Source organism: Castor canadensis, chromosome 7 (genome assembly GCF_047511655.1).
Source record: "Castor canadensis chromosome 7, mCasCan1.hap1v2, whole genome shotgun sequence".
NCBI classification, from domain to species: domain Eukaryota; kingdom Metazoa; phylum Chordata; class Mammalia; order Rodentia; family Castoridae; genus Castor; species Castor canadensis.
Genome location: NC_133392.1, coordinates 9,272,302 through 9,295,543, shown reverse-complemented (window position 1 = coordinate 9,295,543; position 23,242 = coordinate 9,272,302). Strand labels below are relative to the sequence as shown.

General features: G+C 39.7%; 2 protein-coding genes across 2 annotated transcripts in view; one reads left to right on the top strand and one right to left on the bottom strand.

Moving 5' to 3' along the window:
• LOC109691646 (scavenger receptor cysteine-rich domain-containing protein DMBT1) overlaps positions 1-6,277 on the top strand; it is a 68,832-nt gene extending 62,555 nt beyond the window's left edge. Inside the window, exon 27 of the mRNA XM_074077988.1 lies at positions 5,986-6,277. Within this exon, the coding sequence (XP_073934089.1) occupies positions 5,986-6,277 (292 nt within the window). The remainder of the gene's footprint in view (positions 1-5,985) is intronic.
• A 5,286-nt stretch (positions 6,278-11,563) lies between these two features.
• Cuzd1 (CUB and zona pellucida like domains 1) lies at positions 11,564-22,777 on the bottom strand. Its single transcript, XM_020171784.2, has 9 exons — positions 22,696-22,777; positions 21,027-21,177; positions 19,331-19,545; positions 17,715-17,865; positions 17,152-17,369; positions 16,499-16,671; positions 15,121-15,512; positions 13,622-13,890; positions 11,564-11,739 (listed from the first exon to the last, which is right to left on the bottom strand). The coding sequence occupies exons 1-9, from the start codon at positions 22,775-22,777 to the stop codon at positions 11,564-11,566; spliced, it is 1,827 nt and encodes a 608-aa protein (XP_020027373.1).
• Between the last annotated feature and the right edge of the window lie 465 nt (positions 22,778-23,242).

The window sequence follows — 23,242 nt, the reverse complement described above, 5'->3', positions numbered from 1 at the left end:
CTCAGGGCTTTGTTCAAAACTACACCATCACTGATACCGTCAGACATCCTCCTGTTGTTTCCTCCCAATCACTACTCCCTTTTATCCAAAGTTAGCTTCTATCATAACTGTTTTAATTAGTTTTAGAAGATTTTGGATTTTATGTAAGTGGAATTATACGATATATTTTCTTTGGGGCTTGATTTCTTCCCATTGAATTTGTGTTTGTGAAATCAAAAAACAAAAGTTAAAACCTTTGTCTTTAAGTATCAAAGAGCATGTTTAGATTCAGTAAAAATAGTTATTTTGTCTCTATTTAAGTAGAAGACCCTGTCTAAAAATATGAGTTTGTGTCTGGAAGGCCTTTAATGCCAGATAGCCACACATGTATAAAAACCATTTCTTAAATCTTCTCGGCCTTGGTTACTTTTGAGAGGTCTGGCATGAGTGACTCCATGTGAACTTTGATGGCATTCCCCCCTTTGTCTCCAAACTGCTTGTCTCTGAGAAGTCTCTTTTGAAGATTTGTCTCCCATCCAAGTACTAACCAGGCCTGACCCTGCTTATCTTCTGAGACCAGACAAGATAGGCACATTCAGGGTGATATGGGCTCAGACTGAAGATCGTTCTTGACTGGTTGCTCTTTTCTGGATTTTGTGTGCTTGGTTAGTTTTGGTCCCATGCATGTTGGGGGGTGGGTGGAAATAACGAACAGATCAGGTGAGACTCAGTGCCAACTTGACCCTTTTGGCCAAATTTAAGCAACATAGAGGCTTAGAAGGGGTGGCTCTTAGGCAGCAGGCTAGATAAGGACAATGCAAAACAAAATCTAACAAAAGCAGATGTCTAAAAAGCTAACCTGGTTGACACATAAGTAGTTATTAGAGTCATTTTTTTATGGACTTGATTGTAAATTCCCCAGAAGGATCAGAACTGTAATGACAAAAACTTAACAGTCATGGTTGAAATTCTGATGGACAATTTAGCAACTAACAGAACAGTATATCAGTACCATTAACTTTTGTTACCATGTTTATCTAAATTTTGTATTTTAGAAGGCTTGATATACTTGAAAAACATAAATATATTTAATATATAGGAACCAGCAACAGCATTACAACTCTATAGAGGTTATATATACATATTAGTTTAGTTGTTCTTGAAGTAAAACCTTAGATTTTTATCAATTGTAGGGGGAAAGAACGTTTTAGTAAACCCAAATAGCACAGTCACAGACACATATAGGGTGCCAAATGTATTAGAATCACACAAGATAACAGTTGTTTAACCATGAGGTCATCTACAAAGTTTTATATAAACTATTAGAAAATAAGAGGCATGGAAGAGGCAGAGAGACCAGTACAAGGTTTATTGTTTAGGCAGGAACCCTGTGGAGTGAGACCCCAGCAAGAGAGCTAGAGACCATTGCCATACACAGGCTTGGGCTAGATGTAGGGGGCTAGTGGAAAAGTACCAGGAAGGTCAAAGGGATATGCTGGGCAACCAAGAAAGATAAGTTGTAGTTAGGTCACTGTCTGTCCAACTGTCCTTGGCATCTATCCAGGGAGATGAAGGTGAGCCATCAGCAAAAGGGAGGGGATCTAGTCCTGACATGGCTGTCTTCATTGTTTACCCCAACATAAACCACTCTTAAATGAACATGACTCAGTTACCTTAGTAGTTAAAACCCCGACAAAAATCACCAGAGAGCACATACTTAGTATGTAGTATGGAGTTAGGAAACCTAATGGCCAAGAATCATGACTCAGATGTTGATAAGGAATCACATCCCAGATTGTTGACATTAACAGATGGCTCATGACACACAGCAGGAGCCCACCAACCTGTACCCCATGGAGCCGCCCTAAAATAACAGCCCGATCTGGCCATCCCGGGGCAAAGATTCCCTCCATCCAACATGTGGAAGGAGTAGGACTAACATCTCCACTCTGTTGATTCCAGTAAAAACTGGAGGTCTTGACTTCCAGTGTTGTGTTCCATTTTGAGTTTTTTTTATCCTATCTTGAGGGTGCACTTTGGCTTTACATAAGTAAATTTGTCCTAACCCTCACATCAGTGCAGCCGTATTCCCTGTGCTCAGCTGCCTCTTGTTTCTCTGTTTTAATAAACTCTTTTTGTCTTGACAAATTTGTGGATTAACCTGTAGCACCAAAAATTACTGACAGTTATCTTTACAAAACAAAAACCATTTTAAGACAATTTTTTGTAAAAGATATCAAGAACAATACAATATTTTAAAGGTAGCCTTGCTGTTATGAGCTTAGAGAGTTAAGTTTTAGTTTAACATCAGTACATTAAATTTTGACCTTACAAAACCTTTTATGCAACTGGATTTTAGTTAATCACTTACATAAGCATCTATAAGCTCCATCTTTTATGACAACTTACTCTGTACCTTTATGACAACTTATTTTGTATCCCCTGGGGGAGCTTGTCTTTATGTTTTTTTATCTTAAAGTATTTTTTTACCTTTTACTTTTTAAAAACCATATCCTTAATACTTTTTATATATTTTTGTTGCTTGTCGAGAATAACTCATAACTGGGCTGGGGATGTAGCTCAGAGCTAGAGCACTTGCCTAGCATGTGCAAGGCCCTGGGTTCAATCTCCAGCACTGCAAGAAAACAAAAAGAAAAAAACAAAACAGAGAATAACTCATAAAATCTTTTAACTTAGAGCCTTACATTTGTAAGAAAGAAAGCAACCTTGAAATTATTTTTGTATAAAAGCAATTTGTAGAAAGCCCATTTGTTAATAGACCCATGTATTATAAGAGAAAATTAAATTCCAGATTGTATTTATGACAGAATGAAACATGTGAAGGTCATTTCTTTAAATACTCAAATTCCAAGATTCCTACTGCAGGCTGTGGCCCCTCTTTTCTTTTTTTCCCCCCTCTTGCCTGAGCTATAGTGTTAACCCCTGAATGCCTGCATCCTAGTGAGACCTGATTGAAATAAGGTTGAAAACCTGTTTTTCTTAAAAAGTAGCAGTAGAACAGAGTAATAACTTTTTACATTGACTCTATAATAACAACTGTTCTCAAGATGTTCACATATTTATATGTAAAAAGCCTAAGCAGTTTATAACAGAGATCTGTAAAACAAATACCCTCATTTTTTGTTACCTCGAGTATCATATCAACCTTATAGCTGCAGTTTAAGAACCATTTTGAAAATGCTTACACATACACGCACACTGTGAGCACACCATTAGATGGATGTATAATCTGACCAGCCATAGCAAGGGAAACATAAGCATCTCATGACTGTCTCAATAACAGACCAAGCTTATTGCACCAACCTTTTAGAACAGTTTTTTACAAGCAACAGTCAAAGTTGCTCCTTTTCTCACCCTTTTAGGTAGGTTCTCGCTGTCTATGCTTCCTAGAAGTAAAAGTACCAGCAATATCAGTATTCCTGGCATATTTTAATAATCTTAACTTTTTTGTTTACTTTTTATTTTTAAGACATAAAAACTCAACTGAAGGAGTATAGTAAACCTTTTATCCCTTTCTATCGCCAAACATTTCATGACATTTTACTTTTTCTCTCTTTTCCCTCTCTCTTTTCTCTCTCTCTCTCTCTCTGTCTCCCCTCTCTCTCTCTCGCTCTCTCTTTGCTTCATCCATGAAGAGCTCATCCCAATTTTGTTTCAATTCCTCCACTTCCCGCTGTCTACATTCACAACCCTTCTGCAACATTCATTTTCTTTTAAGTCTGACCAGATCTTATGTATCAGTGCAAGTCCATCCTTCATGTGTTAATTTTTGTAAGAGCTCAGTTAGTGCTGAGCCTCAGTCCTCCTTCAGGATGCCCATTTTGGGTGAAGATGTGCAAACTGGAGCACCTAAGCTACCCATCAAGACTGAAAGACTTTGATTTTTCCTTAGCTCACCCAATAAATTGCTACCTGAATTTAAATAAACAGCAAAGTCTGGTTTTTGAGGACCAATTTTAGCCTCTTGGCTTTTCCCATTTTGCTGGGTGTTAGGGGTTTTCTTACAATTACTCCATAAACTTCATTAACCACACTTTTATCTAGTGACCCTTCTGGGGGGCCATCCTACACCAAAAGCAGGCCAATCTACCTCACAAAGGACCTTTAGCTTGTTAGGAGTTGAGTTAACTCCATAGTCTCCATTAAATCCCTTTTTAAAGTTATTAATGATACACTCCAAGGGAGTGTTTTTACTCTAATTTCCACCTATCTCCTCCTGTTACCAGACTGCCAGACAGACACAGAGTGGGGAAAGTGTCACTCACTTTGCAGCTGGGCTGCGTCTCAGCTCACATTTTCATATACTCTCACATACCACAGCACTTCCACCCTGTTCCCTGAACCTGAGAAACACGGTTTCACTCCAAAAAAGGCAGTTACTAGGGTTTCTCATAGGGAGGTGATCAGTCTCCCCTTCTGCCTCCTGGGACAGGCCTGAATTTGAACCCAAGTTCTTACCAATCTGATGAGTGGTATTCCCCTCCCCTCACTGGTTCCTGCACCTCACTGGGTTCCATTGTACATCCAAGGCCCTCACCCTGATTCACCAGGAGGATGAATCCCCCTCAGGATCAAGCTGTCTGTTAATACCTGCAGGGATCTCCTCCTGGCAGTCCAGGGGGCTGCACCCTGGTGACACAAGAAGTAATAACTCACCATCTCCACAATCCTGGATAATGAGCCCCCAAGAAATGTTGCAGGAGTTTCCTAGCTGAGATACGAGACTCTGAGTCAAATAGCAGGAAGCAATGCTTTACTGTGCCAGCACAGACTCAGAGGACTTATGTCCAAAGACTGAGCCCTGAGAACAAAGGGGCCTTACCTTATATACCCTTGCAAGCAGATAACAGAAGAAAAAAGCATATATGATTATATTTAATTTTATTGGCTACTTTATCCTAGTGCTACGTGACTTTTCCCTCCCTGGTGTTACATGACCTTCCTCATGTTCAGATTTCTCAGGTTTTATCTCTCTGCTATGCCATCCCTACCTCCCTGCTACTTTCTCAGGACTCAGAAATATCCACTTATAATAGTGAACTTGTCAATTTCTCTTTGCAGTTCTGCTGGGTTTTGCTCAGGTATTTTGATGCTCTGTTTGTAGGTATACTTTAAAGATTGTTATACCATATTAAAGGTTAATCCTTACCTTGATCATTTTGATTGAGGATGTCTTCTTGGAGGGCTGACTTCTTTATTGTTAGGTAGTGTCCTTCTACTTTGTCACTGATAATTATCCCGGCTTTGAAGTTTTTTGCTGTGTAAAGTTATTGGAGCTACTTGCAACTTCCTTTTGATTAGTATCAGCATGATATATCATTCTCTTCCCTCTATTTTTAATTTATCTGTGCCTTTATATTTAAAGTAGGTTTTTATGGACAATATATAATTATACATTTTTAAATCTACTCTTCTTCAGCTTAAAGATTAAGCTGGTATATTTAGACGCATACTTGAAGTGATTATTCATTTAGCTACATTAAAATCTACCACCTATTCATTGCATTTCTCCCCCACATTTCTTTCTTTTTCTAGTTTTAATTGAGCACTTTGTATGATTCCATTTATCTGCTCTTGATGTATCAATTAGGCATCTTTCTTTAACTTTTTCAGTGGTTGCCCTGGGGTTTACAATGCATATTTTAAATAATCTAAGTTCGCCTTCAAACAATACATATAAATAATAATACCACATATAATCTTGCCTTTGAACAAAATAGAGTAGGCTTTCTAAAGGCAAAACCATGTTTTGTTTTCATTGCATTTATTTTACAGTTCCCTTCTATTTATGGCCAGGAATATGGGTTTCCACTCATAGTAATGCTAAGACCATAGTAGTAATTGTTCCATTATAAAAGAAAGAGAGACTGGAGGAAAGAATTACATTTTGGAATTCAGAAGCTGTGGCTAAGCCTGATTATTTTGGTTAAGGCAAATTTGCACAGACTTTAATTTTTTTTGACTTGTGGCTTTTCTTCCCACCAGGTGCATCAAAGACAATACCTATACCAACCTCCACTCCCCACAGAAGAATGTGGCCCAGTTCAAGTTCAATGCCTTCAGCTTTCTTGACAGCTATGATGTGGTATATCTGCAGTGTAAGATTGCTGTGTGCAGAGTAGGGGACTATTCTTCTCGCTGCTCCCAGGGCTGTGCAGGGTGGAACAGAAGAGGTGCAGTCTCTGCAGAGGCCAAGGAAAAACATTCTGAGCATTTCCAGACAGTGAGGACACTGGAGATCCACAGAGCATCTGGCCACAGCAAGACCCTGGTGTGATTTCTTCAACTTTCAAGTGAACCTGTTAGAAATTAGGAAGCAAAGTCTATTTCTTTCAAGGAAAAGATATTTGATACATGCAGAAGTTATCCATGTAGAGACAGGCAAAAGAGTCAGAGGGGATTGCTTCTCTGAGGTTTGCTACTAAATAAATCTTCTCTGATTACTAAGCTTCTAAGGCAGTTACTCTCTTCCTAAGCTAAAAAATTTTCTAATGCTTCACAAGAACTCGATCATTGTCTTACAGTATACAAAATATTAGATATTATTACTCAGATCCTGATAGTTGGGTAGGATAGGGTTTTATTCCTCTGGTGGTGTGAGAATTTATTTCCAGATATTGCCAAGAGTCTTGTGAAAAATAAACTGTATCAGGAAGTGACTGTTCGTTTTTCTTTAAACTCTAAGACAGGACAGTTGAATCACATATGTCCCTGATTCATCAAAACAAGTTTTAACTGTTTTGTTTCAACAGAAACAAAGCAGAGCCCCACTGTTTTGGGTTTAGAGTTCACCTTTCAAATGAGAGCCTAAAGCATAATATCAAGAACCCAGGGTGCCTGCCCTCTGAGCTACCAACTGTTACTCATGTGATCTTGTTCTCTTGAGATTTCTTTGACCCAGGCCTGTTTCCCAGACCTCAGTGCATCTGAGAAACATGAAAAGTGCACCAGAAACCTGAATAGCAAACAAAGGCAGATTGGAATATTCCATTGTGTTCCTGGAAAAAGAGGATAGCATCTCTGCAATCTCCCTTTTTACCTTGCCAGGAAGAGGCCTGTGCTAGACTCACTATCCTCAAAGTCATCTCTAAGGCCCAGTCTTGAACATAGTCAGATGGGTGTTTTCTTTTCACTTGTCAAGATATATTCAGTAGCAATATTTCAAATCTCAGTCCCCATCTCCAATAAATGATTATGATCTTTGTAAATAAACAGTGTGTAGGAGATGAGACTACAGTGTTGTCAAGTGGCAGAGTGAGGAGGGCTGAGTCTGGTGGAAACTAGGAGCTAACCCTGAGGTCCTGGGTGGTGAAAATGACATAAAAGGGTCTTGCCTCAAGGGGAGCATTTCAGTGTCATTATAAATATTTCCTTCATTGATAACTGCCTTGATAAAAATATGATGCTAATATTTATTTTGATGAAGTTCCCCACTTATACATAGAAATTGACGAAATGTGACCAGTGGCTGGTTTGGTGAAAAAGACATCTTTAAGTCAAAGTTACTTATTTGCCCCCAAGTAGCTTCATCTTTAGTCACATAAAACAGTGACAATAGCCTAGGCCATCTACTACTTCATGCAAATATTTCAAAGGAAAATGAGGTTTTCCCAAGGAATCGTAGATGGCTACAGTTTCTACTTTTAAAAGTTTGTCTGTCTTTAACTGTATCTATCCATAACATGTCAAGGAGGTAGAAACTAACAGCTACCAAAATCCACCATGTTGTGACTTTTAACAAATCCCTGGTGTGAAAAATGTTAATTATAAAGGAACTGTAATATTCAAATAAATAAATGAGTCCAAACACACTTCTAGGTCAGTTCCTCTTGGTGTGGTTCAAAGGATTGGATCTGGAAGGCAGCCCTCTCTAAAAATACTGCAAGTGACTCCTAGGACAAGAAAGCTTAAAAGCCATGACCACTATTCAGCATCCCATGCCCTGAAGAGGGAGAAGCCTGCAGTCAAGGAACACCAAGGGTGCAAACCAAACAAGACCCAAGAAAAGCCTGCACATTCTCTCCTGTCTCTCTCTCTCTCTCTCTCTCTCTCTCTCTCTCTCTTTCTCTCTCTCTGTAAGGGGATGACCTACCAAGACAGAAAACTGTCCTGCTCCAGCAAAACACCAAGAGAACACAAGTGCTGCTCTACCACAGCCAGTGAAGGTTGACTGGGAGCTTAGTTTCAGTTTCACATCCTCCCCTCAGTCCCTGTTCTCTCCTACTCAGCCTCACCAGGGTGAAGGCAGAATGGAGACAGGGTTGCTTGTAACTTCCAGACGGTAGTGAGGACCTCACCTGCACCCTTTTGTCAGGCACAAACCTGATGGGGAGCCTGGACTTTCATTTCCACCCCTTTCAGAGGATGGGTAATCCTTTCATTCCATGCTAGTCAGAGCAGGCCCAGTGGAGAGCCAGGACTTCACCCTTGCCTGGCAGTAATGAGATGAAGCCCAATCAAAGCAGCAGAGACTGTGTGAGTAGCCTGATTCTACCCCTGCTCCTCTAGTTTTCATGTGTCTGGTGCTCCATTACCCATTCCTTTGTTCATAGCCTTTCGTGTGTGTGTGTGTGTGTGTGTGTGTGTGTGGTACTGGGATTTGAACTCAAGGCTTTGCACTTGCTAGGCTGGCACTCTACTACTTGAGCCATGCCTCCAGCCCTTTTCGCTCTGGTTTTTTGCCCAGGCGGGCTTAGAACACAATCCTCCTATTTTTTTAGGCTTCCCACCATGGCTGGGATGACAGGTACACACCACCACACCCAGCTTTTCCCCCCAATTTGAGATCTCACAAGCTTTTTGGCCAGGCTGGTCTTGAACCATGATCCTCCCCATCTCAGCTTCCCAAATAGCTAGAATTACAGGTATGAGCCAGCAGTGCCCAGCTTGTTTGTAGCCTTTTTGAAATGCTTTGCTAAGCAAGTCTCCTGAATATAGCACAGAGATAGATTTTGCCTTGCAAGACATTCTGAAAAATCCTGCTCTTTTAGGAAGTAGAGGTAGTAAGTGCTTGGGGTTTACACCCAGATGCCCCTAAGATGAAGTCACTCATTCGCTAAGCTGCTAGGAGTTTTAGTGGCTGGTGGCTTTCTGTGACACCTCTCCTCAGGAATTTCCTTCAGCCCAAGATAGCTGTTATCCAAATTCACAGCCCCAGTTTGTACAGCTTTCATTCAAATACTAACCACAGAGGTAAATAAAGGTCTGACTGAGCCCTGTGCCTCAGTGGGCCATCTCTGAACAGCCAGCTCAGCCCCAGGACACCCCAGAGAATTGACTGGCCCTGTTTATTGCAGCTACTTTCTAGTTCATCAGCCCCTAGGTCTTACTTCCCTCACACCTCACAATGCTTGACCCTGAGTACATTCTGTGTCCTGGGATCCTGACCTGTGACAGTAGTAGGTGTGTCCCAAGGAAGCAGATTCTAACATGGGATTCTGGCATAAGAACTGAGAGTCCTTCACTGGCAGTAAGCAGAACACGGATGACCCAATCACTAATAAATTCTCTCTCCTAATCCTCCCACACCCCCCAGGGAGGTATCTGCTAACATCCCCTATTTTAACTTGTGGAGACTGAGGGCTGAAGGTGTTTTAGATAGCATACCTGACCAGGAAAGTGGAGGAACTAGAACCTAGGCCATCAACTCTAGATCTAAGACGTTCACTGGAGTTCTTCCTCAAGGTGGGGGGAGTCTGTGTACTGATAACACATTGGAATACTTCATTATTTCTACTACAAAGGATTTTTTGACTCATGCTAATATGAATATCTAGTGAGTCACAGTATTTGATAATTTTCTTAGAATTATACTTTGGTGCCTGAAACTATAATATCCCCCTGACTACCTGCCATGGTAGCCAGTAGAGAACATCTGGTCAGCTCCTGATGGAGAGATGGTTGAAGTGTAGAGACCAAACCAGATGTTGGGCTCTCTTAAGTATTTACTGTGATCTGCCCATTCTAATTAAAATATTAGGTATTTTATATTAGGTTTAAAAAGAAGTTTGTGGGCTGGTAGAGTGGCCCAAGTGCTAGAGCACCTGCCTAGAAAGTGTGAGGCCCTGAGTTCAAGCCCCAAAAAGTTCACAATTTAGATCATATGGATAAATATAGAGGAGAGAGTCACTGCATGTCTGCTTGGGGAAGAATTTGGAAGATCTACCTGAGTCTTTTTTTTTTTTTTTGTGGTACCTAAGATTGAACTCAGAGCTTCATGCTTGCTAGGCAAATATTTTGCCACTGAGTCATGGCCTCCAATCCTTTTTAGTTTGTTTTCAGATAAAGTCTGATGATTTTGCCCAGGCAGGCCTTGGACTATGATCCTCTTACCTCTGCCTCCTGAGTAGCTGGGGTTATAGGCATGTACCACCACCTACCCTTACATGAGCTACTGAAAAGAAAATGGGGAAGATCTGACTTGATTTGGATCTGGAAAACCACCAGGCCCCTAAGGACTTGTTCTGTGAAAGATTCTACCACATCCACTTATATTACTTCCAGTGTCCTCTGTGTGAATACATGTCTATGTGGGAGTGCAGGGAGAAAGAGAGAGAGAGAGAAGGAAGACAGGAAGAAGGAAGATAAGAAGAAGACAGGAAGCATGAAGGAAAGAAAGAAAGTCTTTGGGTATTCTGGAATGTGGATTCCTGCTTAGATTTATATTAGAACCTAAAAGTGTTGTTAGGTAGCATGGTTGAGTTGTATTATTCACCTGACATAATTAGCTTAGCTTCAATCCTTGGCAGATATAAAATCAGTCCACCTTAGGGTCTTTAACAATATCTTTCCAGCCTCCTGTTAAATGGGAAGAGAAATGTTCCCATCTCATTAACCCAGTAACTGTATGCAGCATCTCATTGTCAGGTTCTTCTGTCTAAAGCCCTTTTCTAAACTGCTCGAGGTGAGAAACACTGAGCAGGTCTGCCAGGAGTAAGGCATGGGAATCAAGGAGGTGGTGGTGCACTTGAATTTCAAACGAGAACTTTTGACTTTTCAAAACATAGCGTATTTGCCATTTATTGTTTACATTTTATATTTGAAAGTTTCATTTAGCATCTCAAAGACAAAGGCACCTGACTTTTGTTTTTCTAGTACTGGAGTTTGAACTCAGGGCCTTGTGCTTGCTAGACAAATGCTCTACCACTTGAGCTACACTCCCAGTCTTTTTGGTTTTTATTTTGTTTTTGAGATAGAGTCTTGCTAGTTTTTCCTGGGCTGGCCTTGAAATTTCAGTTCTGCCCCTGCCTCCTAAATAGATGGCGTGTACCACCACCAGATCTGAATAAGTAAAATAACTTTTTCTTTTCATCTAATGCTTGGTTCAGATGTTCTATGTTTGTGAAGAGATGCTTGTTTTAATTCATGTGATGCCTTCAGTTCCTAAGATGAGAGCTAATGGGTATAATATTCATTTCTTTCAGTCCTCAATGAAACACACTGTCACAGTAACACGAGGCCTGTGTATCACTGTTTATTCAAAGCTTATGTAGACACAAGGTACCGTTTCTTTCCATATCCAGGGGAAATGTCTTCTAATGAACTACCAGGAGAGACCCAACAGTTAGTAGCGCCCCCGCAGCCTCTGGTATTCATAGTCCATGCGTCGATTTACAAAATGCCTCACTGAGATAGTGGCCACAATCACGACATTCAGAGCAAGCACCATGAATGAAAATAGGTGCAAGCTATTGAAAGGCTGTTTCTGAGCTTCTTCTGCATGTGCTTGATGCAGGAGTCCTGTAATTGGAAATAATTTTTTAATTAGTATTACAAAATCATGGTAACATTTGCAACATCTCTCTATACCCTATGAATTAATTAATGCACAATTGCAACATGATATAGAGGAATGATTATCAAATATTTGCATTAGTTTATGTTCATTTTACTTTATTTCTTTCAAATAGTTGATTTAGTTTGGTTCCTTGATATCACATGGAAAAAACGTGGAATTCAAACAAAATTGTCAAATGGAAGTGAGTATTCATTTATTAATGGTCACTAAAGCTCACAGTTGTCATATACATTTGTTCTAAAGGAAACAACTTTTTTAGTCTCTTGAAACAGGAAACAGATACTTTTCAAATACCTCGATATTTCCATTATGACTTCCATCCACAAATTTTCAACTAATTTCGAACTAGTATCTATAGATTTGCCATGCAAGCCTTGTCATGAATCTGTTTACAAAGATTGCTGAATTTAATTTTTGATTGCACTCTCTTGTTTTTCAATAGAAATATTTTGCTGTGAACCAGAATCACTCCCTAGAGTCCATGCTACTACTACTAAAAGACATACTTGATAGGATTTTCTAATGCCAAAATCACTTACATCAGGAGTTCTCATTTCATTATGGCTTATATTAGGCCATTTTCTTTGTGGACTATCCTTGAGTATTTACTATTGCCTTTTTCCCATGTAACCTGCCAGATTTCAGGTTTCAATCCTTTCAAAAGAAACTACATTGTACTGTGTTAATATAATTGAATATTTTTTAAAACCAATTTTTCTTCAAACAGGCTATCCTATGGAATGCTGATTGATTTTGTTTTACTTGTTTAGGAGTTAAAATACATTGCTTCTGAGTTAGAAAGCTAAAAGAAATTTATTTTTAGAAATGAGGACATTACACATATATCCAAAAGTCATATGAATAAAAGTGTGACATGGATCACATGCTAACACCAGAGGGGTGTGCATATTGTAAACTGATGGAAGTAAACATTTATCCTGCATGCTTAAAACTCATCTCTTACTTGATAAAACTTCTATTATAACTCTCTAAACTGTACATAAGAACAACTAGATTTGAGCAGCATTTTCTGAGCCATGATGTATATTCTTAGATGAAGAAATAGCTTTTTTTCAGCACCTGCACACCCATGTTTATTGCAGCACTATTCACAATAGCCAACCTACGGAAACAGCCAAGATGTGCAAGCTGACAAATGGATCAAGAAAATGTGGTATTTATATGCAATGGAATTTTACTCAGCCACAAAGAAGAATGAAATCTTGTCATTCGCAAGTAAATGGATGGAAGGAACTAGAACATCATCTTAAGCGAAGTTAGCCAGGCTCAAAAGGCCAAAAATTGCATGTTCTCCCTCATATATGGATTATAGACCTAAAACAAATGCAATAATATTATTGGACATGGGTCACACGCTAAGGGGAGAACATGCATGGGAGAAATAAGGAAAGGAAAGGAAACTTCAAACTTGAATGTGGTTGATGTGCTCCCTATTGAGGAGCGAATAAAGTAATCTTAAATTGGCAGAGGCCACTATGGGAAGGAGACCAGGAAGTAGTGAAGAGGTCTGGCAGAGATGAATCAGTGTGGGTTGTAATACACAAGTGCATGGAAGCAATGCCAGGAATCTCTCCGTATAGCTATCTTTATCCCAAACTAGCAAAAACGATATGTCTTTCTTATTATCTCTTATGTTTTCTCTTCAACATAATCAGAGAAGAGGGCAGAGCAGGTTCTGCCTGGAAAGGGAGTGTTGGAGGGGATGGGGGTGTGAGCGAGGAGGTAGCACATACAGTATTTACACATGTAAGTAAATGTAAAAATGATAAAAGGAGGAAAAAAAAGAAATAGCTTTTGTCTTACCTGAGTTTCCATTTGCACTGCGATCCCTTTTCACACGAATGGGTCCTATGATGGCATCAGTCTTCCACTTGTATGAAGAAATGTCTCTTTTCTTTCTAGAGACACAGCCTTGATTGCAGCGAGATTGATCATCATTGCTATCACATATCAAAACTTTACATTGCAGATACACCGAAGTCAGACTTCTCAAGAATTTAAAGGCATTGAACTGGAATCTTCCATAGTGTCCAGATAAGGGATATACCTCACAAGTCTCATCTCGACTACATCTAGAACAGAATTTATGGACACACTGAGAAGAAGCACACCACCTCAGTCTTTTTATACTAAAAAGATGATAAAAAGAGTTCGGCTATTGCTGAATTGTCTAATTTGTGAATTAGAAGTCTCTCTGGAAAGACATCTGTAGTTCAGACTATAGGAAGCTAAAGCTATAGGTCTGATTCCTGGGTGAAATAGTAAGGTTCCTTCTTGCTTTGAAATTCCTGTGTATGTGAACTAATCAGAAAATCCATACCAATGTATTGGGACTCAAATACCTTTCCTAGGGACAGGGCATGGCTCAAGTCGTACAGCACCTGCCTAGCAACTGTAAGGTTCTGAGTTTAAACCCAGTACCACAAAAAAAACACCAAATATCTTTCCTTACATGATTGCTATCAATATATAAGTAAGGCTGATTTACTCAAAATCCATCAGCTTTTAGGAGGGGAAGGAAACTTTTCCTTCCAAAAAAAATGTACACTTTTTTTAAAGACTGCTACACATATTTTCCAGATAACATTATGTTCTAAAGATGGCACACAAACCTGTAAGCAACCTTACAGGTTTCTGTTGAAAATAGCCAAAATGTACAAAAATTAAAAAGGCAAATAGAGACTTCACAAAAAAATTTCATTTTCCACTACCAAATATTTTAGAAATACACTTAAAATTCTAGAGCAGCCAGGCACTGGTGGCTCATGCCTATAATCCTAGCCACTTGGAAGGCTGAGATTCGGAGGATCATGGTTCAAGGTAGCCAGGGCAAAGTTCTTGAGATCCCATATAGACAGAAAAAAGCTGGGGTTGTGGCATGCACATGTCATTCCAGCTATAGCAGGTACATAAAATAGAGAGATCTTGGTTCAGACTGACCTAGGCAAAAAGCAAGACCCTGTCTCCAAAGTAACCAGAACCAACAGGGCTGAAAGTGTAGCTCAAGTGATAGAGTACCTACCTAGCAAGTACAAAGTCCTGAGTTCAAATCCCAAAAGATTTAAAAAAGAAAAGGAGAATCCTAGAGGGTATGGGTTATATCTACATAAATGTTTTCATTTTAATTATTTGCAACTATTATACAGATACCGTGTTTTATAAAATAATCGATATAAATTTAATAAAATTCCATGATAGTGGAACTTGGAAAAATTTATACAGAGATACATACAAAAATATTACTCTATTAAAATCATTACTGCTGAGAAGAAAGATCAGACACGAACTCTCTCAATACATACCCACTCTTGATTAAGTCATAGGTTGGAGATGCAAAGTCAGAGGTGGGAGAGGCTCTACAAGTATCCAGAAACACCACCAAGTTTGGATCTGAGGTGTGCAGACTGACTTGAACAAAAAGAGTTTGGTTCAATTCCACATAATACGGAGACTCTACGATAGGGTTTTCAAATGAATTGGACTCAAAAAGAGCCATGCTTGTATTATATTTGCCTAGTGCATTTTGGTTTTGTATTACATCATCTTCTGTTATGTACATCACCTCCACTGTGGAATTATGTTCCATTTCACACTTCACAATAATCTGAAGGTGTTTCTGACGTGTGATCACTGCAGAAGTCAAAGACTCAACAAAGGTGATTATATTGGTGTAAGTAATTGAATGGTCTTCTACCTGTAAAATAAGACAAAATTCAAATTTTTTAGAAGTCTAGTAATGTTTTAGAGCACAGATAATAATAACACTTGTAGACAGAGACAAAATTTCCTTGACTCATGAGTTAACAGCTTTCATGTCAAGTACTGTAAACCTTAAATGTACTTTCTTAAAGAAATGTTTTGGAAAGGAAGAAAGAAAATGTGAGATGAAGGATACAGCTTCTATTAGAGAGACCTGAAGAGAGAATTGGACAGAATTTTGTCTCAGTTACATTAAAATCAATTTTGGATGCCAGTTCTCAGCCCTATAAAAACTTTAACCCCTATGACACATTCCCTCCATAAGGAGTACCAAGTTAGTGTGTACGTAGACAAAACTTGAGGTAGGTGCTCTCCAGACTTCTTCCCTAATGTAATAAAGTCTGTGTAGTCATTTTTGACAGAAAACATGAGGCACTTCTGTGCTGATCAGTTCCTCTGGTATAGCCTCCATCCTTTTAAATTAGACTGTTGTTTAACATCCTGAGTGAAAAGTTCACAGGATGTAGCCTGCAGGGACCTACAAGTTTAAAATGTTTGAGATCTTACATGGGATTTCTAGAATGTGTAGATCAAATCACAGTTACAGTAAAGTTCTTTGAATTTAAAATAAAGATATTTCACCTTCTATCTTTATAACTAACTATTAGTTGTAAACATTTTCCACACAAGCATTCCTGATGGGCTGATAAACCCCTAACATGTTGACATTCAAACTTTCTCCAGAGAGCTTTCAGAGTTCTTTACCTTCTGGGAATGATAACCACTCTCCAGTTAGCCTGAAAATAAATAAGACAGTTTGGCATGTGTGTGTGAATGAGTATATGCTGTCACACGTCCACACATGATGTGTGACTGAGCAATGGCAGCAGTTTGTGAAAGTGACTAGGAAACATTACACTCATGGATCACCAGCATGCACTTGGCATTTGACAGAACTCAGCTGTCAGAGTTTCACTATACCTTTTTAATTGTACCACATCCATCCAGAGGGATAGCAAATTCCACAACATTTGATACTTCAGGTCTGCAAGTTGGATCATTTAGTTGTAAATTATTCTCATCAGAACTAAATGACTCTAGGTAGGATTTGCTTAAGATAACTCTCATCTTGTCAGTGACACAAATTAAAGATGCTGTCAGGAAAAAAGGGAGAGATATGATCATGTTTGTGACAGCTAGAAACCCTGGGTAATAAAAACTTCCATATGAAGACAATCTATAAAAAGCCAAAACTCATATTACCCTAAATGGAAGTTAGAAGCCTGAGATAGTCAGCCAGTTGATGCACTTTTTACAATGTTCACTGCCATCTTGTTTGGGACTAGAACCTATAAATCTAATATTTTAAACTGTGGGTTTGCAGAAGGCATTAAGGGAACCAGTTCCTGTGTTCTACAGAAATCTTTTTCAGTTTAATAAACCATTTATTTCCTCTTCGATTAAACAATGTACTGAACTGATTCTCAAGCCTTGGTTATGACTATGTTCCCAAGTATATGTGACAATATTACACACAGGGATAACCACTGACATGCTAAGAATTAAGGAGCAGTTTCTATGTATGCAGTGTTCACACAGCTCAAAATAGGCAAGGATCATAAAATGTGACTTACTAGTATTGACGTATTCTGTATAAATGGAAGTATAGGAAGCAGAAAAGCCCCGGTAGGAATTGGCATAATCTGTAGATAACACAACAGTCAAGGAGTCTGAGGAAGAGTTGAAGGTGGGAGTCACACGACCACAGACTTGTCCAATCAGGTCAGAGTTGGTGGAAGAGCCATCATAAACAGCGATAAAATCAAATCTGCAGTAGTCATCTACTTCCAGGCTACAAATGAGGACCACTGGTGTAAAATTTTTTCAAACTAATTCAGTTCTGTTTTCTCTTACCCTTTTTAAGTGATTGGGAATTTTTCCTTACAATGGCATCTCAGGTTTATGATCACAAGCCCAGGACTTTTTCAGTCCCTGATGCAACCTCAGAATCTTCAGGAAAAAAATAACCAACTTCAATGCAATAGTATTGTTAAGTGTTTGCTTTTCTGCATTAATGCTTTGAAAAGTACTCACATGTGGAGGTTGTGTGTGACTATTTCTCTTTCCCAGACTGGTCCCCCAATTGCCAGATGAGTTCACTGCATTTTCTCCAGGGACAGTGGACCTTAGTACTTACAAAATGTCTGTGAAATCCAACTTTATCCTGTAACCTTTCTCCACTTGTATGTGCCATACACAATAAGCCAGCTCAGGATGTGGTTCTGGGTAATTGGGGCTGGTAAAGGACCCTGCCAAAGTGCTCAGGTAGCCACCACAGTCCGGAATAGCTGAAAGGGATATGGAGGTGATTAAGAATACAAATCAAAATAGAGAACTCGTGTACTAGCTCTGTTGTGCATGGAGATATGCACAATGTTTCTGCTGACTATTATCCCATCTCTGACTTTCTCATGAGTCACATATGAAGTTTTCATTCTCTTCATTATCCTTCTTTCTGCCCCTTGGTGCAGGGCAGAGAGTGAATCTGTCTACTGCTGCCAAATGAATGAAACTAAAACAACCTGTCCCAGCTATAGAGACCCTTCATTTATGGCTCAGGACTGAGCCATAAAAGATAAAGTCACTCTTACTCACCAATCTCCCTCACCAAACTCCAGTCTTGCTATCCAATCTGAGGACCACTAAAATGTGACCCTCTATTCCACTCTGTCATTTCTTCCCAGGCAGGCTCAGGGTTACTGGCTCCAGCAAAGTCCTCGCTACTTCCACCTCTCCCTACCCTAGTTGCATTATTATTCAAAGCTAAGCTAAGACACAACCTTCAGGAATGCGCTCTTCCTCCGTGCCCTAGTAGGCGAGGCAAACAAAGAGATTAAAACACACACACACACACACACACACACACACGAAGAAGAAATACTAAAGGCTCTTTTTAGGAACATAAAAAATGGTTTAGATCCAGTAAATAATAGATGCCTTTCAGATGAGGGTTAGATATCAGGTTTGAAAAGATGGCCTGGGTCCAGCTTCTAAAACTATTGATTACTCCACTCCAGAGATTTGATGCATCAAGAAATCAGTACTTGGAGCAGAAGAGTGTCAAGATCAGCTCTGCACCTTGGAGAGAAAACTAGAGTGGAGCTTTCCTCATGAACTCACTTGCTCAAGTTCATGGCATTGGCAGTGGGTAAAAATGGAATGTAGGTACTGAGATAGCAGAACCATGAAACAGCTGTCAACTTTTCTCAACCCATGACCTCTGGTCTTCTCAGAATCACCCTGGGACTAGATACGCATAAAGGATGAATAGCCCCAATCCACATCTAATCAATCAGACAATGGGGATGTGTGGTTTCTGAACAGGCTTTCAAAAACATCTCAGGTTTTGGGCTAGAAGTGTGGCTCAAGTGGTAGAGCACAGGCCTAAAAAGCATGAGGTCCTGAGTTCAAACCTTAGTGTTGATAAAAAAAAAAAAAACCTTAGGTTTGAACATGGAGTCTCTGCTTTAGACTCTTAACACAGCATCCTTCAACCTAGAGCCATCCAAAAAGCTCCATCCCTCTGCTTCACCAGGAGCTGGTTAGAAGGGAAATTTATGGGCTCCCCAGAATCAAGGAATCAGAATCTTGGACTCTGTGATTTATGCACACTCAAAATAGAAGACTGCTCCTCTTGCAGAGAGGTCTCTGAGGAAGCAGACTCAGACTCAAGATTACAACAACCTGGGCAGAAGCAGCTATGACCTGTGCATTCAGAAGGGGCAGGGAAATGGTGCATAAACGACAACTTACAGGTGTCAGAAGAGAAGAAGTAGTAGAAAACAAAGACAGTTCTTTGGATTATTGTGGAGTCAGTGACTATTTGAACAGTCAATGAATTGGATGATGATTCAAAGACAGGAACAAAGTCATTTTTATTGCAGACTTTCCCTAGCAGAGGCCCACTGGTAGAACTTCCATCAAAGACTTTAATGTTTTCACTTTCACACCTTCCATCTGGATTCAACCTGTGGACAGAACACACCTGTGACGGGACAAGAGCCACTAGCAAAGTGGGTTTCAAAGAGCAGAGCCGTCTGCTCATACTGGCTGGCCATGTGTTAAGTGGCTGACATATGCTTCCCTTTAAGCCTCTAAGACCTATCACCATCCCCATCATCTTCAGCAGCGAAACAACCCTCATGTGCTCAAGGAGGTGAGCTGATTTGCCTATACCTTATATCAAATAGTAAATATAGGCCTGGAAGCCAGGATTCTGTTGCTTCTCCTGCTTTGATCACTACTGTTTCCCATGCCCATGTGACTATTTGCTGTACAACCTTCTAATTTAGAATTGATCTTCATTGACCTTGACATCCAAGACTGTTAAGCAACTCTTCTTGTATAGCCAGCTCTTTCAAGGTAAAGAAAATGTTAACATCTCTCTAGCTGTCCCTTCTATTCATTACCATGTCCTCTTTCTCCTTAGGCACTTATCTATTGTGTAACTTTGAACAAGCATTGTACTTTTCTTTACCTCAGTTTTCTCTTCTGTGAAATGAGAATGTTTTTAATGCTATGTGGTTTTTCAGTATTCTGAATGTGAAACACCTACAACTTCCTTTTTTGAAGTGTCCAATAAATGTGAAATCTTAAAGTCTACCTACATTTGTTCTACCCACACTTCTTACACATCAAAAATAATGTCTGTGTTTCCTAATTTTTACCTTTCTAAGAAGTCTGTAATTTCCTTCTTTATTTCATTGATGATCAGTCTATTGCAACTTCTGTATATAGGGCCAGGATTCTTAAAATGTGGTGCCTAGACCAATAGCTTGTTCTCAGCTTTCCTGCACATCAGAGCCCTTGCAAGATTCACTTATGATTGTATGGTTATTTCAAAATAAAAATGTTTAAATAAAAACTACTGATGTCTTCTTCCTACCACAAGAGACTGTAATATAAATGTATAGAGGACTGCTTGGGAATTTGGGATATTTGAAGCTGTCCTGATGGTTCTAATATACACCAAAATTTGGAAACAAATTGTAGAATTTGGAACCAAATTGTAGTTTTAAGGCCTAGAGTCTAGAACTAGACTAGCTGGGTATTAACTGTGGTCATTCCACTCATTTGTGTGACTTCAGCAAGTTCTCAACCTCCCTGTGTCTGTAATCCTAGTATTGAGCTCACAGGACCTCTGTGATCCTGTGCTGGGCATGTGGTCACCATCAGTGACTACCAACAACCACCACCACCACCACCACCATAATCACCATCACCATCACCACTATTACCACCATCATCATCCACTATCACCAATCATACCACCACCACCACCAGCACTATCATCATCAAAACTGTCAGCCATTGTAGTCATTGTCATCATCATCATGGAGGTGACCACTACCTCTTGCAGTAACTCAACTCTCTCCACAGGGACTGTACCCTCACCCCAATATGGCTAGAGGTTAAGCACCTTCTTTGGGAAACTGAAGCCATTACTTACTGGACATTGGAAAAGATGATTCTGATGTTCTTGTTTTCTGGTATTTCTATTGTCCAGGTGCAATTCTCATCATCATTGAGTTGCAGAATTTGGCTTTTATGATTTTCTCCCTGGTTGGACCCTCCCAGATTGGCCGTGCAGCTTGATCTGGCTGGTAGAGGCCACAGTTGTCACTGAGGAAAGTTGGCAGCCCTTATCCCCTCCAGCAGTGACTGAGAATCTGCCTCCCACACATAATATTCATACAAGCATGCAGCTAATTGTGAGTAGTACTTCACTCCAAATCAAGTAACAAGCAATGAGTTTTACTTTTTTGGAGCCCTTCAGGAGAAATTATTTGGTATCCACATGTGATTCATAAAAAAGAAAATATTAAGGCCTAAAGAGTCAGTTTTAAAAGGAAGCTTTTTATATCTAGAATATGTAAAGAATTCTTGAAATTCAATAACTAAAAGACAAATAACCCACCGGGCACTGGTGGCTCATGCCTATAATCCTAGCTACTCAGACAGCAGAGATCAGGAGGATCCCAGTTCAAAGACAGCCCAGGCAAATAGTTCCGGGAGACCCGATCTCAAAAAAATGCATCACAAAAAAGGCTGGTGAAGTGGCTCAAGGTGTGGGCCCTGACTTCACACCCCAGTACTGCAAAAAAAAAAAAAAAGAAGGAGGAAAAGAAAAAAGACAAAGAATCCAATTAAAAATGTACAAAGGACCAGATAGACACATTTCCAGAAAAGATCTAATGATCAAAAACTCCAGTTACAGGGCTAGAGGTATATCTTAAATGGTACAGCGCTACAAGACCAAGCCCCCAAGTTCAAACCCCCCCATACCACAGGAAAAAACTCCAGTTATGGTCTGGGCAAAAGGCTTAACTCTACACTGCCTGCCTAGCAAGCATGAAAGCCCTCAGTTCAAACCCCAGTTTTAAAAAAAAATCCAGGTATATAGAAACAAAGTTTTATTTTCTTTTTCATCTGTAACTGAGTGAAAATGCCTATGTAATAAGTCTGTTATTTATGTTCACCTAAGAATAACAGTATGTTTATAGGAAAAAATCAGAACTCAAGAGCAATTAGAGATGAAAAGTGGAATTCCATCCACCCAGAATGAACACATCATTAAAACCCTGCTGTAAGTACTTAGATTCTTTCCTCTCTTCTTTCCAGTTTTTAAAAATGCTCAAATGCATATGTTTTAAATAGAAACATTATCATATTGCAAACTTTTAAGGTATTTCCCACTAAAGCAGATCCTCTTTAATAATTCTTTATTTATAGATAGATATTTTTTAAAACATGCTAAAGAATGCTCCTTTATATGGATGTACCATAGCAAAATCAATGAAGGAAATTAATGTTGCTTTTAAATTATGTACAAATGCATATGTTTATACAAATAGATTTGTGCACTTTTATGATTACTTCCTAAAACAAACTCTTCATAAAGAAATTACCCAGTAAAATTTCATTTTTTGTATTTCAATGTACATTGTCACATCCACTTGAATAACATTAGTACTAAACCAAAATCCACCCTTGGCATTTGGGTAAGTTATTCTCTGTTCTGGGGCCAATAGCAGGTAGAAATCTTTGAAAATTCTTGGAAGAGCCCTGGCGAAAGGTCTTCCCTGTTTGTGTTGAGAAATCTCATTCACTTTTCTTACCTTCACCCTCAGTGGGATTCAGCTCTGCCAAACAGTAGGCAATGAACAGGGCCAAAAGAATGAGCCTTCTTATGACCTCCATCTTTGTCAAGGTGAGCCCCAGAGACTGGTTGGCAGGCTTTTATACTTCTCTGGGTTTCATAACTATCTGGTTTCATAAGCTTCCTGGCCACCTCTAGGGAAACGTGTCAGTTTGGCCATGGAAGGGGTAGATGTTGGTGAGAACAGAGCAGCTGTGGGGCTGCGCCATTGCCAGCGGTCCCAAGGAGTACACACTTACTCCTAGAACTACTTCCTGGAAGGGTTGCAGGCAGGGCCCAGCCCATGTCCTCCCACTCTCAGCAGCCGACACAGGAGGCACTGAGTCATTCCTCTAGTAACTGACCTGGACTTAAGCCTTGGCCTGTCTGTGCAGGTCATGAACAGGGGGTATCAGTGGCTACTGAGGCCATCATGGCTCTTCAGAATGAAAACCATTGGGATCTGAGACCAGGAAGCAGTGTATAGTCTGGACATTCTCTAGGCCCACGGGGTGGAGGTAAAGGGT